The sequence below is a fragment of the Cupressus sempervirens genome, chromosome 4 (genome assembly GCF_028749045.1).
Source record: "Cupressus sempervirens isolate cs-2001-9-10 chromosome 4, ASM2874904v1, whole genome shotgun sequence".
Taxonomy (NCBI): domain Eukaryota; kingdom Viridiplantae; phylum Streptophyta; class Pinopsida; order Cupressales; family Cupressaceae; genus Cupressus; species Cupressus sempervirens.
The window spans coordinates 318,946,819-318,970,140 of NC_143121.1; the positions used below are offsets into that span (position 1 = coordinate 318,946,819).

The window sequence follows — 23,322 nt, forward strand, 5'->3', positions numbered from 1 at the left end:
ATCTCTCATGAGAATATATGAAACACTTAGCACTCACTGGATCTAGGTGATGCTCATAGGGTGAAGCACTATGATGCAATGCAAGGAAGGAGAATCCCCAAAGGAGATGTCCAAACCCACAGCAAACAACCACACAACGGAAACAATACAAACCAATACATAATAACAATGCAAGCTCTAATACCAAATCACAAATCTTTATTCATATAATAACTGATTACATGCAACATGCCCAGTTGTAAGGCCTTCCATATTAAGGCCAAATATAAACAGCAATTACAATACCAGTTTTGCAAGATCCCACAAGATCCAATTACCACACACCAATTCCAGCTAGTCCAAATCCACAGCTAGATAAGAACATCAAGAAGGATCCACACTTGTACCCTTAGGTCCACTAAGCAATCCTCTGGTTCTCAAGCCACAGCCCTAGCACTTCAAAATTCACATCTACACTTCATCCCCCTCTCCAAGCTAAATGAATAATAATCCTCCTCTCAAAGACTCTACAAGACCCCTTAATATACCCGACTAAGCCACAAGTCAGCCCAACTCATTACAAACTAAATTAAATCCCTTACATTAAATATAGGTCGAGCCACAAATCAGCTAAAACACTAACTTAATTATACCCAACTAAGCCACAAGTCGGCCTAGCTCATTACAAACTAAATTTAATCCCTTACATTAAATATAGGTCGAGCCACAATTCAGCTAAAACACTAACTTAAATATCCGTTCCTAAATTAAATGTCAAAAGTCAGCTCACAAACAACACAGCACCAACAGAAACCAAGACCAAACTGAGTGTTAGCAAAACCAACCCGAGCACCAGTAAGTTCCCAAGCATTGTCGAGCTTCAAAGACCATGCCGAGTTCCATAGGCCATGCTAAGTTCCCAGACCATGTCGAGTTCCACAGACCATGCTGAGTTCCCAATGTATGCCGAACACTAGTATCTACTGAACTCCACAACTTTAATCCAAAATCCCTCCAAACATGCAAGATTGCAAGCAAGCCCAAGATGCTCCTGCATCAAACACCCCAGGTTCAAAAAGATGTTCTAATAACTGGAAGAACATCTTTTGGGATTCAGCACATAAATCCCAAATTGGTTCTTCACATACATATCCTCCAAGTCTTCAACTTGTACACTCTTTCCCTTGTTCTTCTTCTGCTTCTTCACATCCATTTTCAGTGTGCTACAGGTCAGATTTCCATACTAATCTCCACCCTTCCCAGAATCTCCCAACTCAACTAGGCTACCAATACTCAGGTTCTTCCTATCGAGCTCTTTATTCTGTAAAGGAATAAAGGAAAACTTCCTGCCACCTTTCTCTATAGTAAACACAGTCATGCACAGCCCTGCAATCATACTGCCAAGGTCTACCAAGCAACACATGACAATTGTTCATGTCCACAATATCAAACAACACTTGATCCTTATATTGCCCAATTTGGAAATCAGCAAGGCATTGCTCCCTCACTTCCAAAGAATGTTCACCTTGCAACTAGCCAATCCTATAAGGATAAGGATGTCTCATTCTCTTCAAACCAAGTTTTTGAACCATCTCCTTAGCAACAAGGTTATCCGTACTACCACCATCCACAATCACCTTGTAGACTTTACCACTAGACTTACAACAAGTCACAACTCTTGATTCATATAATAAATGATTTCATGCAACATGCCTGGTTGTAAGGCCTTCCGAGTTAGGGCCAAATAATAACAGGCTCAACAATTACAATACCATTTCTGCAAGATCCCAAAAGGTCCAATTACCACACACCAATTCCAACTAGTCTAGATCCACAACTAGATAAGAACACCAAGAAGGATCCACACTTGTACCCTCAGGTCCACCAAGCAATCCTTTGGTTCTCAAGTCGCAGCTCTAGCTCTTCAAAATTCGCATCTACACTTCATCCCCTTCTCCAAGCTGGATGAATAATAATCCTCCTCCCAAAGACCCTACAAGACCTGTTACTTATACCCAACCAAGCCACAAGTCGGCCCAGCTCATTACAAACTAAATTAAATCCCTTATATTAAATATAGGTCGAGCCACAAGTTAGCAACAACACTAACTTAAATATTCATACATAAATTAAATGCCAAAAGTTGGCTCACAGACAACTCGGCACCAACAGAAACCAAGACTAAACTGAGTGTCAGCAAAACCAATCCCAGCACCAATAAATTCCCAAGCATTGTCAAGCTCTAGAGACCATGCCGAGTTCCACAGACCATGCTGAATTCCCAAACCATGCCGAGTTCCCAGTGTATCTCAAACACCAATATCAACCGAACTCCACAACTTTAAGCCAAAATCCCTCCAAACATACAAGATTACAAGCAAGCCCAAGATGCTCCTGCATCACACTAGGACTTCCAAAGAGCTCACCCACCCCATTACTACTACAGCTTAAGCCCACATAACTACAGAGTTTCCTCCATGGTTAAACCCACTCTACTTGCAACCCCATTTGCAAAACCTTCACCATGTGTTGAACCTTATGAACCATTCATTAGAAAGACCCTTAAGCTCATCAATCGATAGGTAGGAGATATTTTCCGTAGCAAGTCAAATTGTGACATTGCTATCACGATTTAACTGTGTAGTTTTTGAGTCACACTCATTAACCCATGTTTCATGAGTAGTGATTCACATGAATCCATCTCTCATGAGAATAAATGGAACACTTGGCACTCATTGGATCTAGGTCAAGCATCTAATACAATTTAGTCTTGATAGTATGCGGTCTAGAAATTAGGTCAAAAGGGGTTAATATATGTGAACGTAACTTTTTACTATTCATTTTGCCATTTACCTTTGCAGTGATTTTCTAGCCCTCTAATGAGCATGATGCCAATTCCACCAAGACACACAAATTTGAGCTTACCCACACCCATCAATGTCTAGCACAACATTCGCCGCTAGTATGTTGTTGATTCAATACCTTGTATTTGATTTTAAATATGAACACGTGTTATTTTTAGTTGTTTCTACATTTCATCGTATGTCATTTCCTGTTTCCTACAACCCTTGTCCCGAGTCATATTCAGTTTACTCTAAACTTCCTATATCGTATTCCATTAGGTTTTGACTCGTACAAGACATTTATTTTATTGTGTGTTTGACTCTACCCATTTTTGTAGGAGACCTCATTCTTTATTGCATGATGCTTATGTTTCGTATCCTGCATGATTATGAAGGGATCTCCTGCATCGTATGGTGTTTAGATTTCATATGAATACTTTTCTTGTATCTAATGGAGTCAAATTTGTTTTCCTAACTTGATTCCTTTGTCGACTTGTTTTGACTGATCTTTGATTTGATTATGTTTGTTGTTTAATGATGTTTTGTTGTGATTTATTATGTTATTTTCCACATAATGTTGATGTTTAACATTTTATCTTTAATGCACGCAAACTTCAGTGTCATTAACTTCTGCAAGCGGTATCCAAAGTGATAAGCATGATTCTTGATCTCTCGGATGAGACAAATATGTCACTTGGCAATGTGGTTTGAGTCAACTACTAGGTATACCCAATGTGTAGGTAAATAGAGAGTTGTTGACAGCTCAGCTAAGAGGTGGCACATAGAGCACAACACCTTTTGCATGCCCACTAGCGAGATCACCGTGACTCCTTAGGATGTCTACCGCATCTTGTGGATTCTTGTTATTGGTGACATAGCATATTATAATGCCCTGCCCATTATAGATCAAAGGCTCATTACTTGGGACCACATGGAGAGGGTCTTATGCTCCATTGTGTAATGATCCCATCTTTTAGCAGTTGACCAAGTGTGTGTGCGTTAGCCTTGTTCTACATCGTCCTGAGGGCTAACGAAGGGTTTAATGGGATCCTGGAGTGTTTTGGCCTAGTCATTTCCAGTTTGGGCCAAAACGAAGTTGATTTACTCAGTTTCAGGCATACTTACTATTTTTAGTAAGTCGACAGGACACAGTGCAGGTCAATTTTGGTGATTGGAATTCGATACTCCTCGGTGAGAGCTTTCCGATGAGCTATCACTCGCATTATTCGGAGTCCGATTGCTAATACATTTTAATGCCTGAAGTTTTATTAAAGTAACGTCTAGTTAATTGTAAAATATTAAAGTGTTACTTTAATATTTATTTTATGGTAGTGTGTACCTAAGGGAGACATAAGGGGTATTTTAATATATGTTTTATATAGTACACATCTTTTATCCCACATTGCCCATATGAGTTGAGCGGACCCTTGGAAATAGAATAAAAGGAAGCATTTGTGGCTTCATTAGGCAGGTTGAATATGAGAAGAAATTGGTGTGTGAGTTGCAGCTTTGTTCTTGGCATTTGAGGACGTCTATCCTCTTTTGTAACATTCTAGACGTCATTCCCTTGGGGTTTGGCCTTTGGAATTCTTTCTTATTGGCTTCATTATCAGGCAGTTTAGTTGCATTTCCGGCTACAGGCAGATTTGATATTTTGCTCATATCTTCTTCACTACTTGTCCGACGCTTATGCTGCTTGGAGGGAATGGTATTATGAAGGTAGTGGACTGATTGGAGGACAAAGTATTGTAGCAGCAAGTTCGTAAGCATGGGCTGGAGTATTATGACAATATTGTTGAAGTAATTAGTGAGTTGATAAATCTGTTATGTATTTGGTTTTATGAATTCTGAAAATAACATTTTATTAGCAGCAGTTCATTTCCACTTTGCATATTATTGTAGTTTATTTCTTGTTTATGTTGTATGATACCAATTCCATGCACGAAACACAACAAACAAATAAACGTTTGATTTCCAGAGTTATAAGAGGTTTTAAGAAGTTGAATGCAAATTGTTTGACATAATTCCTTTCAGCAATTTGGTTTAGTTTTTTGGGACATCCAAGGGTGTCCATTATAGTGGTATCAAAGCTTCCTTGCAAAGTCTTTCATAAAGTTATAACCGGTGGGTGCCCATTACAGCTGTAATGGGCACCCCTGGATGTCCCAAAAAACTAAACCAAATTGCTGAAAGGAATTATGTCAAACAGTTTGCATTCAACTTCTTAAAACCCCTTATAACTCCGAAAATCAAACGTTTATTTGTTTGTTGTGTTTCATGCATGGAATTGGTATCATACAACATAAACAAGAAAAGAACTACAATAATATGCAAAGTGGAAATGAACTGTTGCTAATAAAATGTTATTTTCAGAATTCATAAAACCAAATACATGGCAGATTTATCAACTCACTAATTACTTCAGCAATATTGTCATAATACTCCCGCCCATGCTTACGAACTTGCTGCTACAATACTTTGTCCTTCAATCAGTCCACTACCTTCGTAATACCATTCCCTCAAAGCAGCATAAGCGTCGGACAAGTAGTGAAGAAGATATGAGCAAATACCAAATCTGCCTGTAGCCGGAAATGCAACTAAACTGCCTGATAATGAAGCCAAAAACAAAGAATTCCAAAGGCCAAACCCCAAGGGAATGACGTCTAGAATGTTACAAGAGAGGATAGACGTCCTCAAATGCCAAGAACTGAGCTGCAACTCACATACCAATTTCTTCTCATATTCAACCTATCTAATGAAGCCACAAATGCTTCCTTTTATTCTATTCCCAAAGGTTCGCTCAACTCATATGGGCAATGTGGGATAAAAGATGTGTAATATATAAAACATATATTAAAATACCCCTTATGTCTCCCTTGGGTACACATCACCATAAAATAAATATTAAAGTAACACTTTAATATTTTACAATTAAATTAGACGTTACTTTTATAAAACTTCAGGCATTAAAATGTATTAGCAATCAGACTCCGAATAATGCGAGTGATAGCTCATCGAAAAGCTCTCACCGAGGAGTATCGAATCCAATCACCAAAATTGACCTGCACTGTGTCCTGCCGACTTACTAAAAATAGTAAGTATGCCTGAAACTGAGTAAATCAACTTCGTTTTGGCCCAAACTGGAAATGACTAGGCCAAAACACTCCAGGATCCCATTAAACCCTTCGATAGCCCTCGGGACCATGTAGAACAAGGCTAACGCACACACACTTGGTCAACTACTAAAAGAACGTGAAGGCCAAAAGATGGGATCATTACACATTGCCTTATGTTTTGGTCAGCTTGATAGGAGGCATCATCATGTCAAATCGCAATATACAAGGCTTCCTCTATCGATTGGGTAGGATTTTAGAGGACATAATAATGCGTCCTCATACAAATTTAGAGGACGTAATAGCACATCCTCGTAAGTTCTCACAAGGTTCTTGCATATTGGCACATTTGAAAAGAGAGTTACATGAGGTGGTGTATCGATAGACCAAGAGTGTATCATTCGGCACAGTTACTCTTCATATCTAGGTCTAGGAGCATATCCCAATGACACGACCTATGATTGAGCAAGATAGAAAAATTTACCCCGCTTATATTTATATAGACAACGATAACGTGTAGCAGCCTCACTGGATACTGGCATGGAGTCCTCGATGACTGCACAATACTAGAGTGGAGACCTTATCTTGACTGCGAGCATTGGGCGAAAGAGGCGCAAGAGTTTCGCTATATGTTTATGAGTGGGTACTTAATCAAAAAGGCACAGTTTGTGGTAGAGCATTTCGTTGTGAGCACAGATTGTGGTAGAGCCTTTCCTTGCACTTAAGAGACCTTATCTTGATATGTGAGGATCTGTTAGGAAGAGATACAATGGAGTCCAAGGATCTCCTACAACATCGTTATACAAGAGTACCAGGGGTTATAGCATATAGCATGGGATTACTTGTGTGATGTTGCTAATGCAGGTGTTACTAATCCTAATAGTAATTTACCAATTGACAAGTTCCACTCCAAATGAATGCGAACCTCCGAAATTCTGACTCTGCAGAACCAAGGCTGGTAGGCCTATACCTCACACCCTAGAAGCTTTTTAGAGCAGATAATTTGCGAGACTTGGGTGTTTTAGGAATTTAATTAAAAAGTTGATAAATATTTGTTGGTGTGATATGTGAATGTATGATGGATCAACGATCTTTGTCACTTGGATATGTGACCTTTCTGCAATCAGCACGAAAACTCAAAACAATAATCAAAGACCAGTGCCTTAACCGATGGAATCTTTATCATAATTCCATGAATCATTCAAAATATTTAAAGTAACCCTCAAAGACAATCAATAAATCCCTTCAAGATAAATTGCTATCACTTAAATGAAGTATAAATTGTTAAATACAAAAGTATATTCCAATATTAAGTCCTATTCAATTTAACTCTCTTGAAGAGCCCAATAAGACAGCAATAAAGATTGAGCAATCAATACAAAATTATTGTTTAGCTAATGTTGAAATAACTTGTAGCATTTAATCAACTAAATAGTCAATTAAAGCAAACATAAGATTTGATCTAAGGAAACAAAATGAATGAGATAGAAATGATATCATTGAAAGATCAATCAAGAACATGAAACCCTTGTATTGAATTTGAGATCTTTCACCACAAATGCATGTGTTGCTGGTGCATATAGATAACACGGTCTGAAGTAGACAAAAAAGGATAGACTCCCTATATAATGTCTGGAATATATGGTAATTGTGATGATTCATATCCAAATTCAGTCCTTATAATTATAAAAAATGAATTGGTCACAAAATGAAAGGGTATGACCCTTAGTATACAAAATTGATCTTAACCGGCCAACTAATAACCAACTATTATATGTCTATTAATCAAAACAAATTTACAAGGGAAAATAGATTCGTTGGGATGAATCTAATGTTGATTTCTCAATAAAATCATCACATTGTTTAATGTGCTCCTGATACTTATCATCCTCAAGCAAGTTTGCATCAAAGTCACCTCACGAACCTTGATCTCCATCTCAATCATCTGTTCAATTTTCTCGCCAGTCCTTGTCATCTCCAAATCATCATTCCTCGTTGCTCCCAAGGCCTGTTCCTGCATCGCATGGCAAATCCCCATCCATATCTCCCTATCAATTGTTTGTCCATCTAGATTATGCCAAGACAAAACTCCATGCTCTGTTACCAAATCTTCAAATAACTTAAAAGTATCTTTAAACTCTTGGGTGTACACGTTATGATCTTGAATCAATTTATTTGCCTCTTAAATATCTTCATCCTTTGCAAGTGCATTTTTTCTCCTTGACAAGCTTTCTATATATCTCATTATGTTGGATAGCCAAAGGCTTGTATGCATTGTACAACTCCCAAACCTACCCTAACTTTCGCAACAACATTTGAAATGATGCTTCAATATAGAGCCAGATATTTCCCTCCTTACCAAAGATATATCTTCCAGCCTTTTATTTTCCTCCTGTAATCTCTTCAACTCAATTTTCAAGGCATCAGCAGGCGATTGAATTATAGGCTGAGTATGTGACCTTCCTGTTTTCAGTAGGCTTTCATACATTGCTCTCCAATTATCTCGTTCAAATGTCACATGTTTCATTTGTGTTTGATTAAATAGGGCAATATCCACTAGCATAGTTGTTCATTTATAAGGGTTTGTTACCCCTAATTTCAATGTCATCAAGTGTCCAAAGGCTTGATCAATATCAATAATTTGTGGACTCTTGTGCAGAGGATAGAGAGCCCATAATAGCATAGACCTCTCATCTTCCACAAACATGGAGCCAATAATTACATCTTTCACACCTTGCACATCTAATTTCCTGTCTTTCTTTCGAGATTTGATTAGGTTGTCAAATATATAGGATGCACTTAGATCCCATCCAAGTAAAACCATGATTCCATCTTCATTGAGCAATTGTCTCCCTCTTGTTGGAGTCATATTATCCACTTCTTTCTTAATATCCTCTTTCAGGTTGGCCATCAACTCCTTTTGATTTTTTGGAGTGATATGTTGAACATTCTGTCTCAATATCTTGCCTCTGTAATTGTATAGAACAGAAATAAATTCTTTTGATCTAACAAAATCATCATCCCTCACAAACCTGCTAGACTCAAGGATCCTCTCATCCTTCCCAGCATCTACTTTATCAAGCACCCTAACATCATTATCCAATACTTGAATTTCTAGCCTGTCTAGAGTTCTAGTCACTGGAACAGAAGAATCTAGCAAATTATGTATTTCAGTCTTGAATTGTTCCAATTCTTATTGTCTCTTCTGTTCTAACTATCTGTTCTGCTCTTGCATCTTTTGTTGAATCTCTAGCCATTCCATATTCTTGAATTTTTCTTCCTCTTTAATGTTACGATGGACATAGTTACCCAATTTTTGTGACTTTCTACAAGCATGGATATAACCTTCAGGACATAAGGAGTCTGTGGATCCATAGTATACATATGATTCATTTTTCAACTTTTCTCCAATTTTATTATATGATTTGGTTGCACAAATTGTAAAATCATCAAAAGATAAAGTGGTAATGAAAAAAAGTTTGCTTCCTTTGTTTCCCTCCAAAATGTTGCTTGCTAGGTTCTGACATTTGTCTTACAATCTCCAAATAAGCAATCCTATCAAGTACTGAAACTGGCAATCTGTATGGCATACCCTCAAATTCAAAAAACCCTCAAATTCAAAAACTTTGCAACATGTGAAATAATCATATTAATACCAATCACCCCAATTGCACTTGATCTTTTCCCCAATCCATTATCCTTAAAAATCTCTTTATGTCAGGACTAACGGAAGGGAAAGCTTGATACCCAAACAAAGTATGTAGGGACTAGACAAAATAATCCTCAAAAGTATGGTAACAAGATGCATTGTATCTGAAATCCCATATGGAAGCCAACATTTGAACTAGCTTTTCTTCCCCATTTGTTTCCCGCACATTTAGTTTCAAATTTTCATGCCACAAATTTTTCAATTCACCATAATATAAAATCATATACATGAGTTAAGAATAATGTTTGAAAGTAGGACAATCAGCATCATTGAAATTAACAAAACAAGAATGAATATTATCAACAACATACTCAGCATAATTATAAGGCCTAGGCTCCAACATTTGAACATCAGATGCCAATACCATGGGTCCAATCTCCATTAGGTCCGCAACTCCTGTTCCTCCCACTTGCCCACAAGATTGATATGTCATATAAAAATATGTCTTGAACATATTAATGTTAAATGGTGGTCCATTTGTTGCAATCAATGGTTCCTTGACAGTCTTATGTAGCATTAGCTTCCATTACATATAGGATATATTTGACCTCTCGTACTCATTCTTCAACTCAGTAAATGACAAGTTCTTTGTGAACCCGTCTGTCAATTTGAAGGCCTCATTCAAGGAATCAATTGAAATTTCCATGAATTTCTCCCCTGCATTGTCATAGATGCGCCTATCATCAGCATTATACTTACTAATGATAACATTCAACAACTCGACATTCACAAATACATTGGGCACAGTCAGTTGTCCCAAATTCATCTCCCATGGATGGCAAATAGGCACTTTGTGATTCCTTGTGACATAATGGTATAAGAAAAGCTCATAACCCCTCGTCCTCATCTAGAGATCTCCTACTTCACTATATTTATCCTCCAGTTTGTTAAGAGAAGCAAATTTACTCCTTCTGGATTTAGGCCCGCCAAAATCCATTTGTTCAATTAAGTCCTCATTTCACTTTCTAGGAGGAACTTCATCTTCTGATCTCTACTTCTTCTCGATTTTGCCCTTCTTTGCTTTCTCAACTTTCCTCTTCGGTGCTGAGCTAGAACTCTCCATGCTTCTCTACTAATCTTTTCTGAATCAAATTTCTAAAAACTCTGTGCACTAATTGAAAACCTTACAACTTCTATGAAATTCTCTGAGTTTGGAATGTGAAATGATTACCCTTTTAGTACAATGTGCCTTATATGTTTGTGCATTTATTTCCCCGCATGAATTGATGTCATAAAGATTTTGATCATTACAGCACAGCACGGATTGTCAATGGTCATTTCCTGTCATTACTTCCCCGCCTCGTAAAATATATTCAAATATTTGATCGCTACAACTCTTTGGCATAAAATACCTATGCATCTTTGATCGCTATGTTTTAGCCCCAAAATAGCAATCTATTTTACTTTTCACACTTATCGCTATAGCAATAGCAATAACCTTATCGTTCATCACTATGTAAGAAGTTCCTCTTCTACGACCTCCAATAGATGTTTTCACTATAGAGTATAGCGATTGTAAGTTTTGATCACCACTATGAGCTTTCATCTTATCACTACAATACATAGCAATACACAAATGCCCATTGCTTATCGCTATGTTCATTCTTCTCCAAATGCGATCCACAGTCAACTCTGATCCATCGCTATAACATATGGCGATCAACCAACTTATCACTAATTGCTGCAGCACAAAACTCCTTTCTTTGGTTACCGAAAGCATTTATCACCATATCATATAACAATATAACCCAATTTATTGTTGATCGCCAAAACCAAAACCTTATCTCCCCGCTACCCAATAATCAATGAAGGTTAGAGCGATATCTCACCCGATTTTTAAAATGACTCTAATGATATAACCACAGTATGCATTGATATGTGATGCTTTATTGTTGTAGCTATGGCGATATATGAAAAAATCATATATCACACAGAATTTCAAGAAAATCATAACCAAGATCCATAGATAGTGATCGCCGTATGATGAGTAAGCCCTGAGAATGCATTCTGAGATAGGCACCTTTGATTTAGAGGACAAACCATGATTTCTACAAACAAAAAGAAATGCAGTAAGTAATTATTTTATTTGATCACAACAATATAATCAACCTAGGCTAAGAAGAATATCCTCGAAATGATAAATAATTAGCAACATGAAAATAAGTCAATGACATCAACTATAATCAAAGCAATAATAGGTGGGAAATATTTATAAAATATTGAGTTCCACCAAGCAGTATGTGTTCATTTCCACGATTCATTTCTCTAGATGAGATAGCAATTCAACTTGATGATTTTGGTGACGATGATGGTGTTACGGAGAGAGGATGACAATGGAGAGGTCCTGGTAGAGAGGATGGCAGAGCTGGTGACAAAGTTGGGAGAGATAGACGAGACTGCCAAAGAAGTGATGATTGTAGTAGAGATTAAAGTAAATATTGTACTTAGCACCTGTTAAAGCTTGAATGGGTTAGGTAGTTAGGAGGTGAGAGAATGCATTCGTTGGTTTTCCCAACCAACTGACCCTTTTATAAGTACTTGGAATATTATCAAAGGACTAAGGATGTTTTGGTATGAATAAAGTAAATCATTTCCTCGCCAATTGGTATTGTGGTATTAAGGTACATTCTATGTTTTCATTTGTATGCATATCTTTATTATTCTGTGAACTTGAGTAGTATTTTCATTCTACATATTTTGCGTTGTTGCCTAAGTTTGAACCTAGAGGTTGTTGACAAGACAGGATGGAGTAATGGGAAGACCCTTTCTACCACATATACAAGTAACAAATAGTGACGGAGAAGAAGAGGAAATAACCAAGCAAAATCAGTTGACACGCAATCTAGTGACGGCCTAGGAAATTGCAATTGATTAGTACGTACAAAGGGAAGCCCGTGGGAGAACAAAACCTAAAGGTACAGTACGGGACGAACTTCGGTGTCACCAATGGTGTACGATCTACTAGAACAAATTCCTTACCTTTTGGCACGCAACTTGTTACATGTGGAGGAAGAAAAAGCCAAGACAAAAAGGGAACGGAGTAGGCAACAAGTACTACAACAGTTTGCTGAAAGGACAAGGGAATGCAACTTGGAGGAACGTGATAATCCCAAAAAGCATAACAGACACTAAACTGATTCATGCCCCTAATTCCAAACAAATACTCGAGGTGGGTACCAAGGGAAGAAACTGAGAACATCGCCTTGAGGACACTACATCTCTAGCAACAAGAGGAGAGACATCGTAACTTAAGGGGAGGACAAGGGGATCCCACCAAAATCAAAGAGAGGTTGATTGAGCATACAATCAAGAAGGAATAGCCAATTTGGCCATCTCAGAGACAGCAAGAAGGAAGTCAGAGTGCAGAAACCCAGAGACACCTGCACAGAGAGAACTGTGATAGGAGTAGAGTCCTAGAGAAGAGGATACCTCCAGTAATCAACAATCAAGTTCATGGAGAGAGAATTTCTATTCTGGAGGAAGTGTTCCATTAGGAGGGAGTGTTCCATCTCGAGGAAGTGTTCCATCGGGAGGCAGTATTCCATCTAGAGGAAGTGTTCCTTCAAGAGGGGGATTCCACCAAGGGGGAAAAAGGCCAACATAATGCAGACGAATGGCTAAACGCATTCCCTGCCACAATAAGAGGTATAGCCATTGATTGGTATACAAATTTGGAGACAAGCAAGAAGAACACATGGAATAATCTCCACACAGCGTTTGAGGGAGAATTTAGACTCATGAGGGACAATGAGGAAAAAATGACCGAGATTTATAATACAAGGCAAGGAAAAAGTGAATCCGTTAAAGCCTACAGCAGAAGGCTAAAAGAGCTGATAGGAAAACTTGACAACAAGCCTATGGATGGACTAAAGAAAAGGTGGTTCATTGAAGGACTAACACCGTCCCTTAGGAAAAAGATGAAACTAGTACTACCATCAACCCTTGTGGATGTGTGTACTCATGCAATGGACATAGGAAGTGAGAACAAAACCTCCAAAGCAAGAAGGCATGGAAGCATGAGTGAAAGTTCAAAAGAAAGTGAGGACGAATAAAACCATCCAAGCCCTAAGAAGGACATGAGGCCATTAATGAAGCAAGTAAAGAAGAGTAAGGAAGAGAAAAAAGAAGAGAGGCATCTTTGGTGCACAAATTGTGAAAAGGAAGGCCATACAAAAGGGGCATATCTGAGGAAAGCATTTTGTGAGATTTGTCAGGTGTTGGGACACACAATCAAAGACTATCCCTACAATCTAAAAACATGGAACGCTCAAGTATTCTTCACACAAGGAAAGCAATCTACACCACCCTCCACCCCTCCAAAGAACACAAATACAAAAGCATCACCATGAGGATATAGAAATACTAGAAGAGGGAGTAATAATAATAGCAACAACAGCAACAATAACAACACACCCCGGTGAGTAATCTAGTATGATTCTAAGGGACGACCTATGATCCAACGTAGGAGGTGCAATGAATGGGGATATTTTGCACGAGATTGTCAAAATGGAGGAGGACAGAACGAAGGAATGTTGTGTAAATGGTGTGCACCAAGCAATCATGAGGATGTGAACTACCCCAGGCAAAAAGGGGTGAACATGTTGGATGTTGAAGAACCGGAAAATGAAATCCTTGCCATCATAAAGATGCAAGCCAGGAAGCTTCTCTACCCGGATGCTACTATGGAGAAGGAAAGATTTCTTGAAGCTAGGAAAGACATTCAAGATAACATGCTAGCAGAGGGGAAGGCAAGGCCAGAAAAACTTCCTACCAACGGGGGTGTACCAAGTATCATGAGACAAGTACTAGAGACAACCATCCCTATGAAAATTGTTGATTTACTAGAAACATTACCTCAGCTGCAAGTAGCAATAACACAAGGGGTGACATGAAAGGGATAACCTCCAAAGGAGAGAAGAATGAAGAAGCACATGTTGGGAAACAAAATAACACCCTATTCACCATAGGAATGGGGAGGGCACTAACAGTAGTGGAAATGGAAATACTGGGGTATAAACTCTTAAATACTATTGTTGATGGAGGCTCTGGCATAAATGTCTTATCTGAAGAGACATGGAAGGCAATAGGGAAACCCACACTTTGCCCACCTACATTTCAACTGGTGGAAGCAAACCAACACAGAATTAAGCCAATAGGAACCTTGATGGGACAAATGGTAGTTATCGGTACACAACAATTCTTCCTTGGTTTTGTGGTTATTACTCTAGAGGAAAAGGGGTATGATGCTTTACTGGAAAGGGGATGGCTGGTTATAGCCAAAGCTACCCATAATTGGAAACAAAACACTTTTTCTATTGAGTCAGAAGGCAAGAAGTACACCATAGACCTAAAGACCCAGTCTGTAAGTCAGGACATGGCATCGGATTCAGAAGCAGAGGGAGAAGACCATGAAGGAGTGGAACCACATGAGGAAGGGGTGCTCAGACTTGGGGAATGCTCAAAAGATGAAATAAGCTCCCTCAATGGATTATTTCACTAGCAAATGGGAGACTATGAAGTTTTCTGGCAAGAATGTAATATGTTGCAAGTCCAACAATTGGAGTCCAACGAAAGGTATCCAAGAACCTATAAGGAATACAGAGAAGGTACGGCAACCCTTAGTAGGACACCAACACACATATTTAAGAAGGATGTAGAATACAACGAAGAAATAAGGTCCTTAGCTCAATGGACTACGGAAGTGGAACAACAAAGAACATTTTGGGATGACAAACATTTAAGGAGAATGAATTTTATGCCAAGACAATTGGTACTCAAGTTTAATGGAAAAAATAAAATAAAGCCGAGCAAATTCGAAGTATGCTAGGTGGGCCCATACAAAGTGGTCGATGTAAAAGGAAATGCGGCAATAAAGTTGTCAACTTTGGATAATAAACTAGTGAAGGACTTAGTCAATGGATCAAAATTAAAACCTTATCAAGGAAGAAAAGAAAGCATAAACACTTATTATATTCCCACCCTAGAAAAAAGATATAATATTTCAAAGGGAAAAAGAGTTAGTACATTCAGCAGGGTCGTACCGAGCAAGATCGTACATGGAACAAGTCGTGCGAAGGACATGAGTACATGTCGCACGGACGAGAAGGAGAGTTGGTACATTGAGCAAGGTCGTACGGAGCAAGATCATGTGGGGCAAGGCCGTACGCAGCACCCTCGTAAGGAACACAGTCGTACGAGTCCAAAGGGTACAGATCAAGGCTGTAAATAACTGCCTATATTGGAGAAGGGCCCAACGAAAAAACAGAGGTTGGTCAAGTATACAATGACTATCTGAGTCAAAACCAACTTAAAGATACTAGCATTCTTCCTAAATACCACAACATGCTCAAATTAAGTTTGGGAAATCCTAGTAAGGGGAAGATCTTTGATTCGAAAAAGACGAAATCATCTGTGTTGACCATAAAGATGAAGGAGGTGGAAAAACCTACAGGCAAGGGGGACACAACAAAGATCACAGAAGAGATCACGGCTGCGAATATTACTTTTGAAAGCATCATGGGCAGTGAATGCCGCACTTGGTGGGAGTGTAGAGAGGACAATCACCCTCTCAAAGAGGTGTTGCGGAAGGCTGAGGTAGACAAAATTCTTTTCATGTCAATATTTGATTTAAAGAAGTTTGCACCCATACTTCGAAATAGGGTGACAGGTTATGATAAATCTTGCCATCAATCTGTAGTCCAGTATTTTCAACATTCGGTGACAATTTCCTACTCAGCTAGGGAAATAAGGTTTTTGGAATTCCCAACAGGGACAGGCACTGGAAAAAACCTTAATGTCACTAGAAGAAAAGAAGAAATGCTTAAGATTAATGTGCAGGAAGGACCTTACAAATAAAGAATGGGAAGGAATTTTGAAAAATAGTAGGGGTCTCAAGAAAATCTTTATTGTCAATGATGAATGGAGATGCATTGAGGATTTGGTGAAAAGTAAACTAACAGTCGGAAGCTACACCTCTGACATTGCCCTTTGGATGTTGCCAGTAATTGATGGATTCTATAAAGGGCAGGCCTATAATTGAGCAAAATTCCTTTCAGAGAGACTTCAGGAATTCATGGAGTTAAAGCGCAAGGCGTTTTACATGCCCATCATGGCGTGGCCTTATTTCTGGAAGTTGTACGGACCCAGGTGGGCAATGAGCATAGAGGGACATTAATACCAGCAAATAGGGTGGAACCTTACAAGCCAGCTAGGCAATATTGGCTTCACATGGACACTATAGGCATAGGATTTCAAAGCGGCGAACCTCGGAAAAAGAAACCAAAACAAGCAGTACAGGAGCAGCAACAGGAGGCATTCTTGAGTAGTCAGGATGAGGAGGATGATCGAGAGAGTTCGACAAAGGACTCTAACGACATAGAATCGTCTTCCTCAGACTCTTAGGAGGCAGAGATCCACCTAAGTCACCTGCATGAAGCTCTGACACCAACCGAGGGCCACTTCCCATAGGGATACCAAAATCTGTGGAGATTTACAAGGATAGTATGACTCCCCATGATCAGGGTAGGACTCTTGGCTTCGAGGGAATTGCTCTTAAAGGAGGGGAGGTAACTAAGGACTCGACAGTCAGGCATATCGACGTCACTAAGAAGGAAAGTGGACCGGTAGACGAGGATTACAGTAAAGAACGACAACAAATTCCACATTGGGGGGCTTCCAGATTGTCCCTGCCAAGGGGGGCGCAACTAACTACTCCGAATCACATCCGTACTAAGGTGATAGACTTGAGATGCTAGACAAAATGTGCACATAAGGTGAGGGTGCAAACACCATTAGGCCTTGAAGTAGTTCACCTGGTGGCTCTCATTGTACAGTTGACACAGACAAAGACAATGGATAACTAGCAGAGGGAGACTCACACTAAGAGAATATGGAGGATACAGACCCTGAGAAGGCAGACAGATTGCTTAAAGAAGAAGGGATGGTTTCTTCCCCTATGGCAGAAGTTAACGAAGATCCAATGGAAATACAAAGCGAAAGCATAGAACCCCCCAGTAGGTTCTCATTTATAGCCAAGGCAAAATTATTTCTAACCGAGTTACATGCGATGGAGCATTCCACCAAAGAGATCATGCAACAAGCCAGGTCTCAGAATATTGAAGTTGTTCGGAAGGTAGCGAAATCACAAGCCACATTTATGCAAAAGGGTTGCCACATGGACTGGGAACTATTCTAGAAGGGTGGATATATTCAGGAGGAGTAAGTAGTCGCATGGGTGACGAGGTATGCTATTCCTTCCACTTTGGATCAATCATCTCTCATGGAGACACTAGGAGATATGGAAGTTGTTTTTCGCTGGACATATATGGAACTCCAAAAAGGCAAAAGTTTGCCTAAAAAATGGGCAATTGAACGAACAACGCTTGAGGAAAAGTGGAAGGCTGAGAAAGTTGTCATGGAGGAGACCTAGAGAATGGAAAAAAGTGAATTGGAAAGCAGAGTCACCACGGCAGAAGCAAAAAAGGATGGACGCCCTACGACTTCTACAAGGAGTTCAAGCAAAACATAAGACAGCTAAACGTGACCTACAATGGCTTAGGGGAGGTCCGAGTCCAAGGATGTTTTCCCAACCCTCTTCTTAAAAGTCAAGTTTTTATGTTTTAGTGTGTTCACCAATCGTCTGGAAGACGACTTCTTTTTTGGGGGGGATAGATGTAGTAGAGAATAAAGTACTATTGTACTTAGCACTTGTTAAAGCTTGAGCAGGTTGGGTAGTTAGGAGGTGAGGGAATGCATCGATTGGTTTTCCCAACCAACCAACCCTTTTATCAGTACTTGGAATATTATCAATGGACTCAAGATGTTTTGGTATGAATAAAGTAAATCATTTCCTCGCCAATTGGTATTGTGGTATTAAGGTACATTCTATGTTTTGCTTTGTATGCATATCTTTATTATTCTGTGAACTTCAGTAGTATTTCCATTCTACAAGGGTGGAGAATTAGGAGTTATTAGAATTGTTGGAGGAGATGCTAGCAACAATGATGACAATGATGGAGACGAAGGTGACGATCGAAGCACTCAGAGAATTAGAGTTAAGAGTAAATCTACCAGTTGTTCGTTGAGGTTAGCTAATGAGGCAAAACAAAGCAAGACGTTTGATTTAGGGCACTTCGGAGGATACCCCTACACCACCTCCTTAGAGTAGTCATGGCCTTGGGAAGTGACCAAAGCATACTTTCCCAATTGAGGCAGGTGTGAGCCTAAATATAGAATCGAGTGTCAATATTAGAGCATGAGATAGCTTTGTTGATAACCGAGCAAGATAGAGTGCTAGTTGATGTGGCGAGAGTGCAAAGGGATGGTGTGTACCAAGTTCAAAGAGATGCATACAATCAAATAGCTTATCTTGTGGAGGCCCGCTGCTAGCATACCTACATACTTGCACCTAGCAGCACAGTCCCAGGGTGAAGCTCCAGCACCCATGAGACCAATTTCGACTCCACCTAGTCCTCGAGGTGCAGATGAAAACAGCCAAGCTTGATTATGTGCCATGCTTTGATGTTTTTGATGTATAGCTCACCCACTGATGTTATATGATGTACTAACACACTTACTGATATACTCATGATGTATTTGACATTTTGATGATATACTCACACTGATCATGATCTCATTGTACCCCATACATGACACATTAGTTTGATATATATAAGATGCAATTGATTTGTTCTAAATGATCTTCATGTGATGCTCGTGTGCTTATGAACGCATGCTCTTTATTTCCATAATGTAATGCATCTATTGTGTATTCCTAATGATTTATAGATTTACTTCGATGGTACAATGATGCAATCAATGTTTAGTCCTTTTCTTATGGATATGCGATGCAAATGATTGATTGATGATTTAAGGCCAATTGATTAGGATTTAGGTCTATTGATTGCGCTAGACCAATTTTAGGTGATTACAGTAGGATGTGCTATATTTAGGATTTTATTTCAGACAAATTGAATTCCATCTCTCATATCTAAGATTATCGGCTTCAGTAGATATAAATTTCCTTGACTTCAGGACACATTACACAAGATGTTGGTCATGAAAACAACTAATCCACAGTTTGTCATCCAAAGATCAATTTTCAGTAAGTTACCTGCATTTCAGCTATTATTGTGCAAACAGTTTGCCCACCTTAATCCTTGAGAGAATAGTTTCCTATAAACCTTCATGGCATCTTGTCATTAGAATCTCACATTATCTTACACTTCTAAGACATGGAAACCAAGCCTTGCTTAAGTAGAATATGAGCAATCCCTCATTGAACTGTTCATCAGTCATCCAGTTTAATCCCCATAGCCTTCTACTAAACACACATTAAGACATACCATATTTTCGGCATTCATTGCAGACAGACTAATTACTCAAAGTAATTAAGTTGAAGGCATTCTAGAACTATAACTTCCTCTCTGCGGTTATTGTAACTCCATTCCGTTAACCAACAGTTAGAAAATACTCCAACTATACAGCCAACACTTCTTTCGTCATTCAGTGGGCAACAGGTGAAAACCATTTGTGACATTGCGGGTGGGTGTGCTAGACAATGGTTGGATATATTTAGTTATATTTTCCAATAAAATATTAGAATAAATATACAAAAACCAACTAGATATTTACCCATTCATTAGATATATAATTACTTGTCGTTAGCTCAGCTATAAGACAAATCCTTCTCGAGTTTTACTAATAAATTACCGTAAAAACTAAAGTTTGGTGACAAAAGGGGGAAAAGTTCTCAAGGATCACATGGTTTCTTTGTCTTAAAGTGTAAAATCGAACAACTTAGCTGAAGATCTTTCCAAGGAAAGAAATGAAAACACATGATTAATAAATAAATGAGTGATGAAGATAATATGATAAACTCACTAGCTTTGTCTTATAAAAAATAATCTTCCACTGCAAGAATTTAAACAGACAAATGGGCTCACTTCAGATCGAAGTACATTGTTACCACATCAATGCTAAAGTCTTAAGTCATTTCTTTGAAGCAGGTGTTTTCAAGGGCTTTTCCAATCACAAAAGAAATAAAATAAATCACTTAAGTCCATGACATTTACAATGCTTCACTGAAATTAACGGCAGAAAATATATACCTGTACTCTCCATCAAGAAAGACATATCACGCAGAACAGAAATAGCCAATCCATGCTCAGGAGACCAGTGCTTTCCTGTATCAAAGTACTGAAATATGGGTTCTAGGACATAGCGTACTGTAGTCATCTCTTTGGCCAGTCTGACCATATTTTGAATACAAATTTGAGACCACACCTTAGGTGTTTCCATCTCTTCCCTAAAATGAAAATCAATATGAGAAAATGTTATTAATTTGTGGCTGAGCATCAATTTTAGATAGCTGCAAATTCCTTGAAGAAAGAGCAAATATTGTGGCAAAGTAACTCAACAAATACTGAAAACAACTTTAAACAAGTGTAAATTGATAAGAACTTCAATTAGACATATCTAAGCATTTTTAATCATAAGAACTGGTGACACTTTTTTCCATTTACACACAAAATATTAAGCACTGCAAAAATAAGTGCAAAAGTGATTAAGAGATTATAACTTGACGAATCTATCTTATGTGTGATTCCTCTTGGTGAATATTGTTAAAACTAGAGCCCAGAAATGCATGAAGATAACCAGCAATAACAAAGAGATAAAACTGAAACAAAGAACACCAGAATTATCCTGGGAAAACCCTTCGAAAATGAAGGGAAAAACCAAGCCACACAACACAAAAATATCTTTATTGATAATGAAATGTTCAAGTGTGCAATGCCTATCACTTAATGCGATATATATAGCAATAGGAGAGACTCTTCACATTATAACCGAAGGTCTCTTGAGATTCTCATAACTCCTATGACTCTTTGAATATTCATGCCTCAATGCATGAGAATGACACATGTCATTTACATTTAATGTTACAAATTAAACTTAAAGTGTCCTTTTCAGCTGAAGATGACAATAACGGTAATAACATCTAGATAAAGATCTCTATCACAGCTACAAACTTTAACACTCCCTCTTAGCAAGAGAGAGATATTTAGCTGAATCAGTCACATAAAGCTGCAACAAAAAATGTCAATGATAAATTCTGATCATATGAATTCAAAGCATAATTCATGGAGTTACTCAACATGAATACCAGTAACAATGAATCATATTCATGGAATCTCTCAACATGGAAACCTGTAACAACGAGTCATATTCATGGAATCACTCAACATGAAAACCTGTAACGAGTCATATTCATGGAATCACTCAACGTGAAAACCTGTAATAATGAATCATATTCATGGAATCAACTCAACATGAAAAGATTTGCAAGACTCACAGCTAAGCCTTTATTCACAGACTCTCAACGTGAACTGTCATGGAATCTCTCAACGTGACATCCAACTCCCATCACAGAATCTCTCAATGTGATGACATCATGGACTCTCTCAACATGATGTTCACTATCGTATAGTGAAAGAATTTTCATAGCTGATCTTACAATCTCATTTATTCACACAGGAAAATAGACAATAACAAACTAAGACTTGATTCTATTTAAGCCTCAAATTTCATAAATACCACAAGCATCACAAGCATTTATGAGAGTGATGAGGATTCTATAAGTACTCCCTTGTAATTATAAAGCCTCCGTTTGAAGTTAAAATCTCTCTCTCAAGCTCAACATCTCCCTCTGGAGCTATATTCCTTATCTTGTTACATCCTACAAGTAACCAAGAGATATTAATTTTATCATAAAGAAATATATATACATTATGACAACATAAAATGGTAGGATACTATGCCACTGCTCAATATTCCAACTTTGTATGCTCATGTAATCATCCCATGTGCAAACTATAAATTCTCAAACAGCTCTGCCAAGAAATGTAATGTCCCCTTTTTAGCATTCATAGCATGATGTTGTCGTTAGCCTATTTCCCCACAGTCCCGTAGGCTAACCAGGACATTAAAGGGACTTAGAGGCCATTTGGCCTATATAATTTTAGTTGCAGGTCTTTCTGACGGGTTTTGAGGCAACTTTGGGCATACTTACTATTTATAGTAAGTCATCTTGGATATGGTTGGACATCCAGTGGCAGCGGTATGTCGATGGTAATTGTTTAAAATCGGCAAGAAGACTTGTTTATCATTGATAAGGTTTGTTATGCATTGATAAAGCTATTTTATAAAGTTAAATTTAAATATTTAACTTTATTAATGCATAGACTATAGTTTGTGGGAAATATTTAAATTAAAAGAGTCCCCTTTATTTTATAACACATTGGAGACATAAGTTACATAAAAGGGAGTGATGTTTTATCCCACATTGAGAAAACGGAAGATGGAGCCCTTGTGAGAACACTATAAAAGAAATAGAAGAGCTTCTTTTAGGCATGCTTGGAAATATCAAAGAAATTGAAAAATTTTCTGGAAATTATGTCTCAATAGTTTGGAGGACGAAATCCCTTCAAGCTGAAAATCTCAACGCCATTGAAAGATATGGTCTTGAGATTCAACATAGTAGCACTCCGAAAAAGCGGAACCGAAAAAGCAGGCTGAAAAAGAGGGTACGAAAAAGCAGTCCGAAAAAAGCAGAACCGAAAAAGCAGGCGGAAAAAGCGGGTACAAAAAAGCAGTCCGAAAAAGCAGAACCGAAAAAAAG

At 38.4% G+C, this 23,322-nt stretch overlaps 1 protein-coding gene across 2 annotated transcripts in view; it reads right to left on the reverse strand.

Annotated features, from left to right (window-relative positions):
• The window catches only part of LOC149561311 (protein SEMI-ROLLED LEAF 2-like), a 165,388-nt gene that overhangs the window by 58,846 nt on the left and 83,220 nt on the right, over positions 1–23,322 (reverse strand). For both annotated transcript variants that reach the window (XM_089825066.1, XM_089825067.1), the window contains one exon: positions 20,753–20,949. In XM_089825066.1, the coding sequence (XP_089681192.1) occupies positions 20,753–20,949 (197 nt within the window). The remainder of the gene's footprint in view (positions 1–20,752; positions 20,950–23,322) is intronic.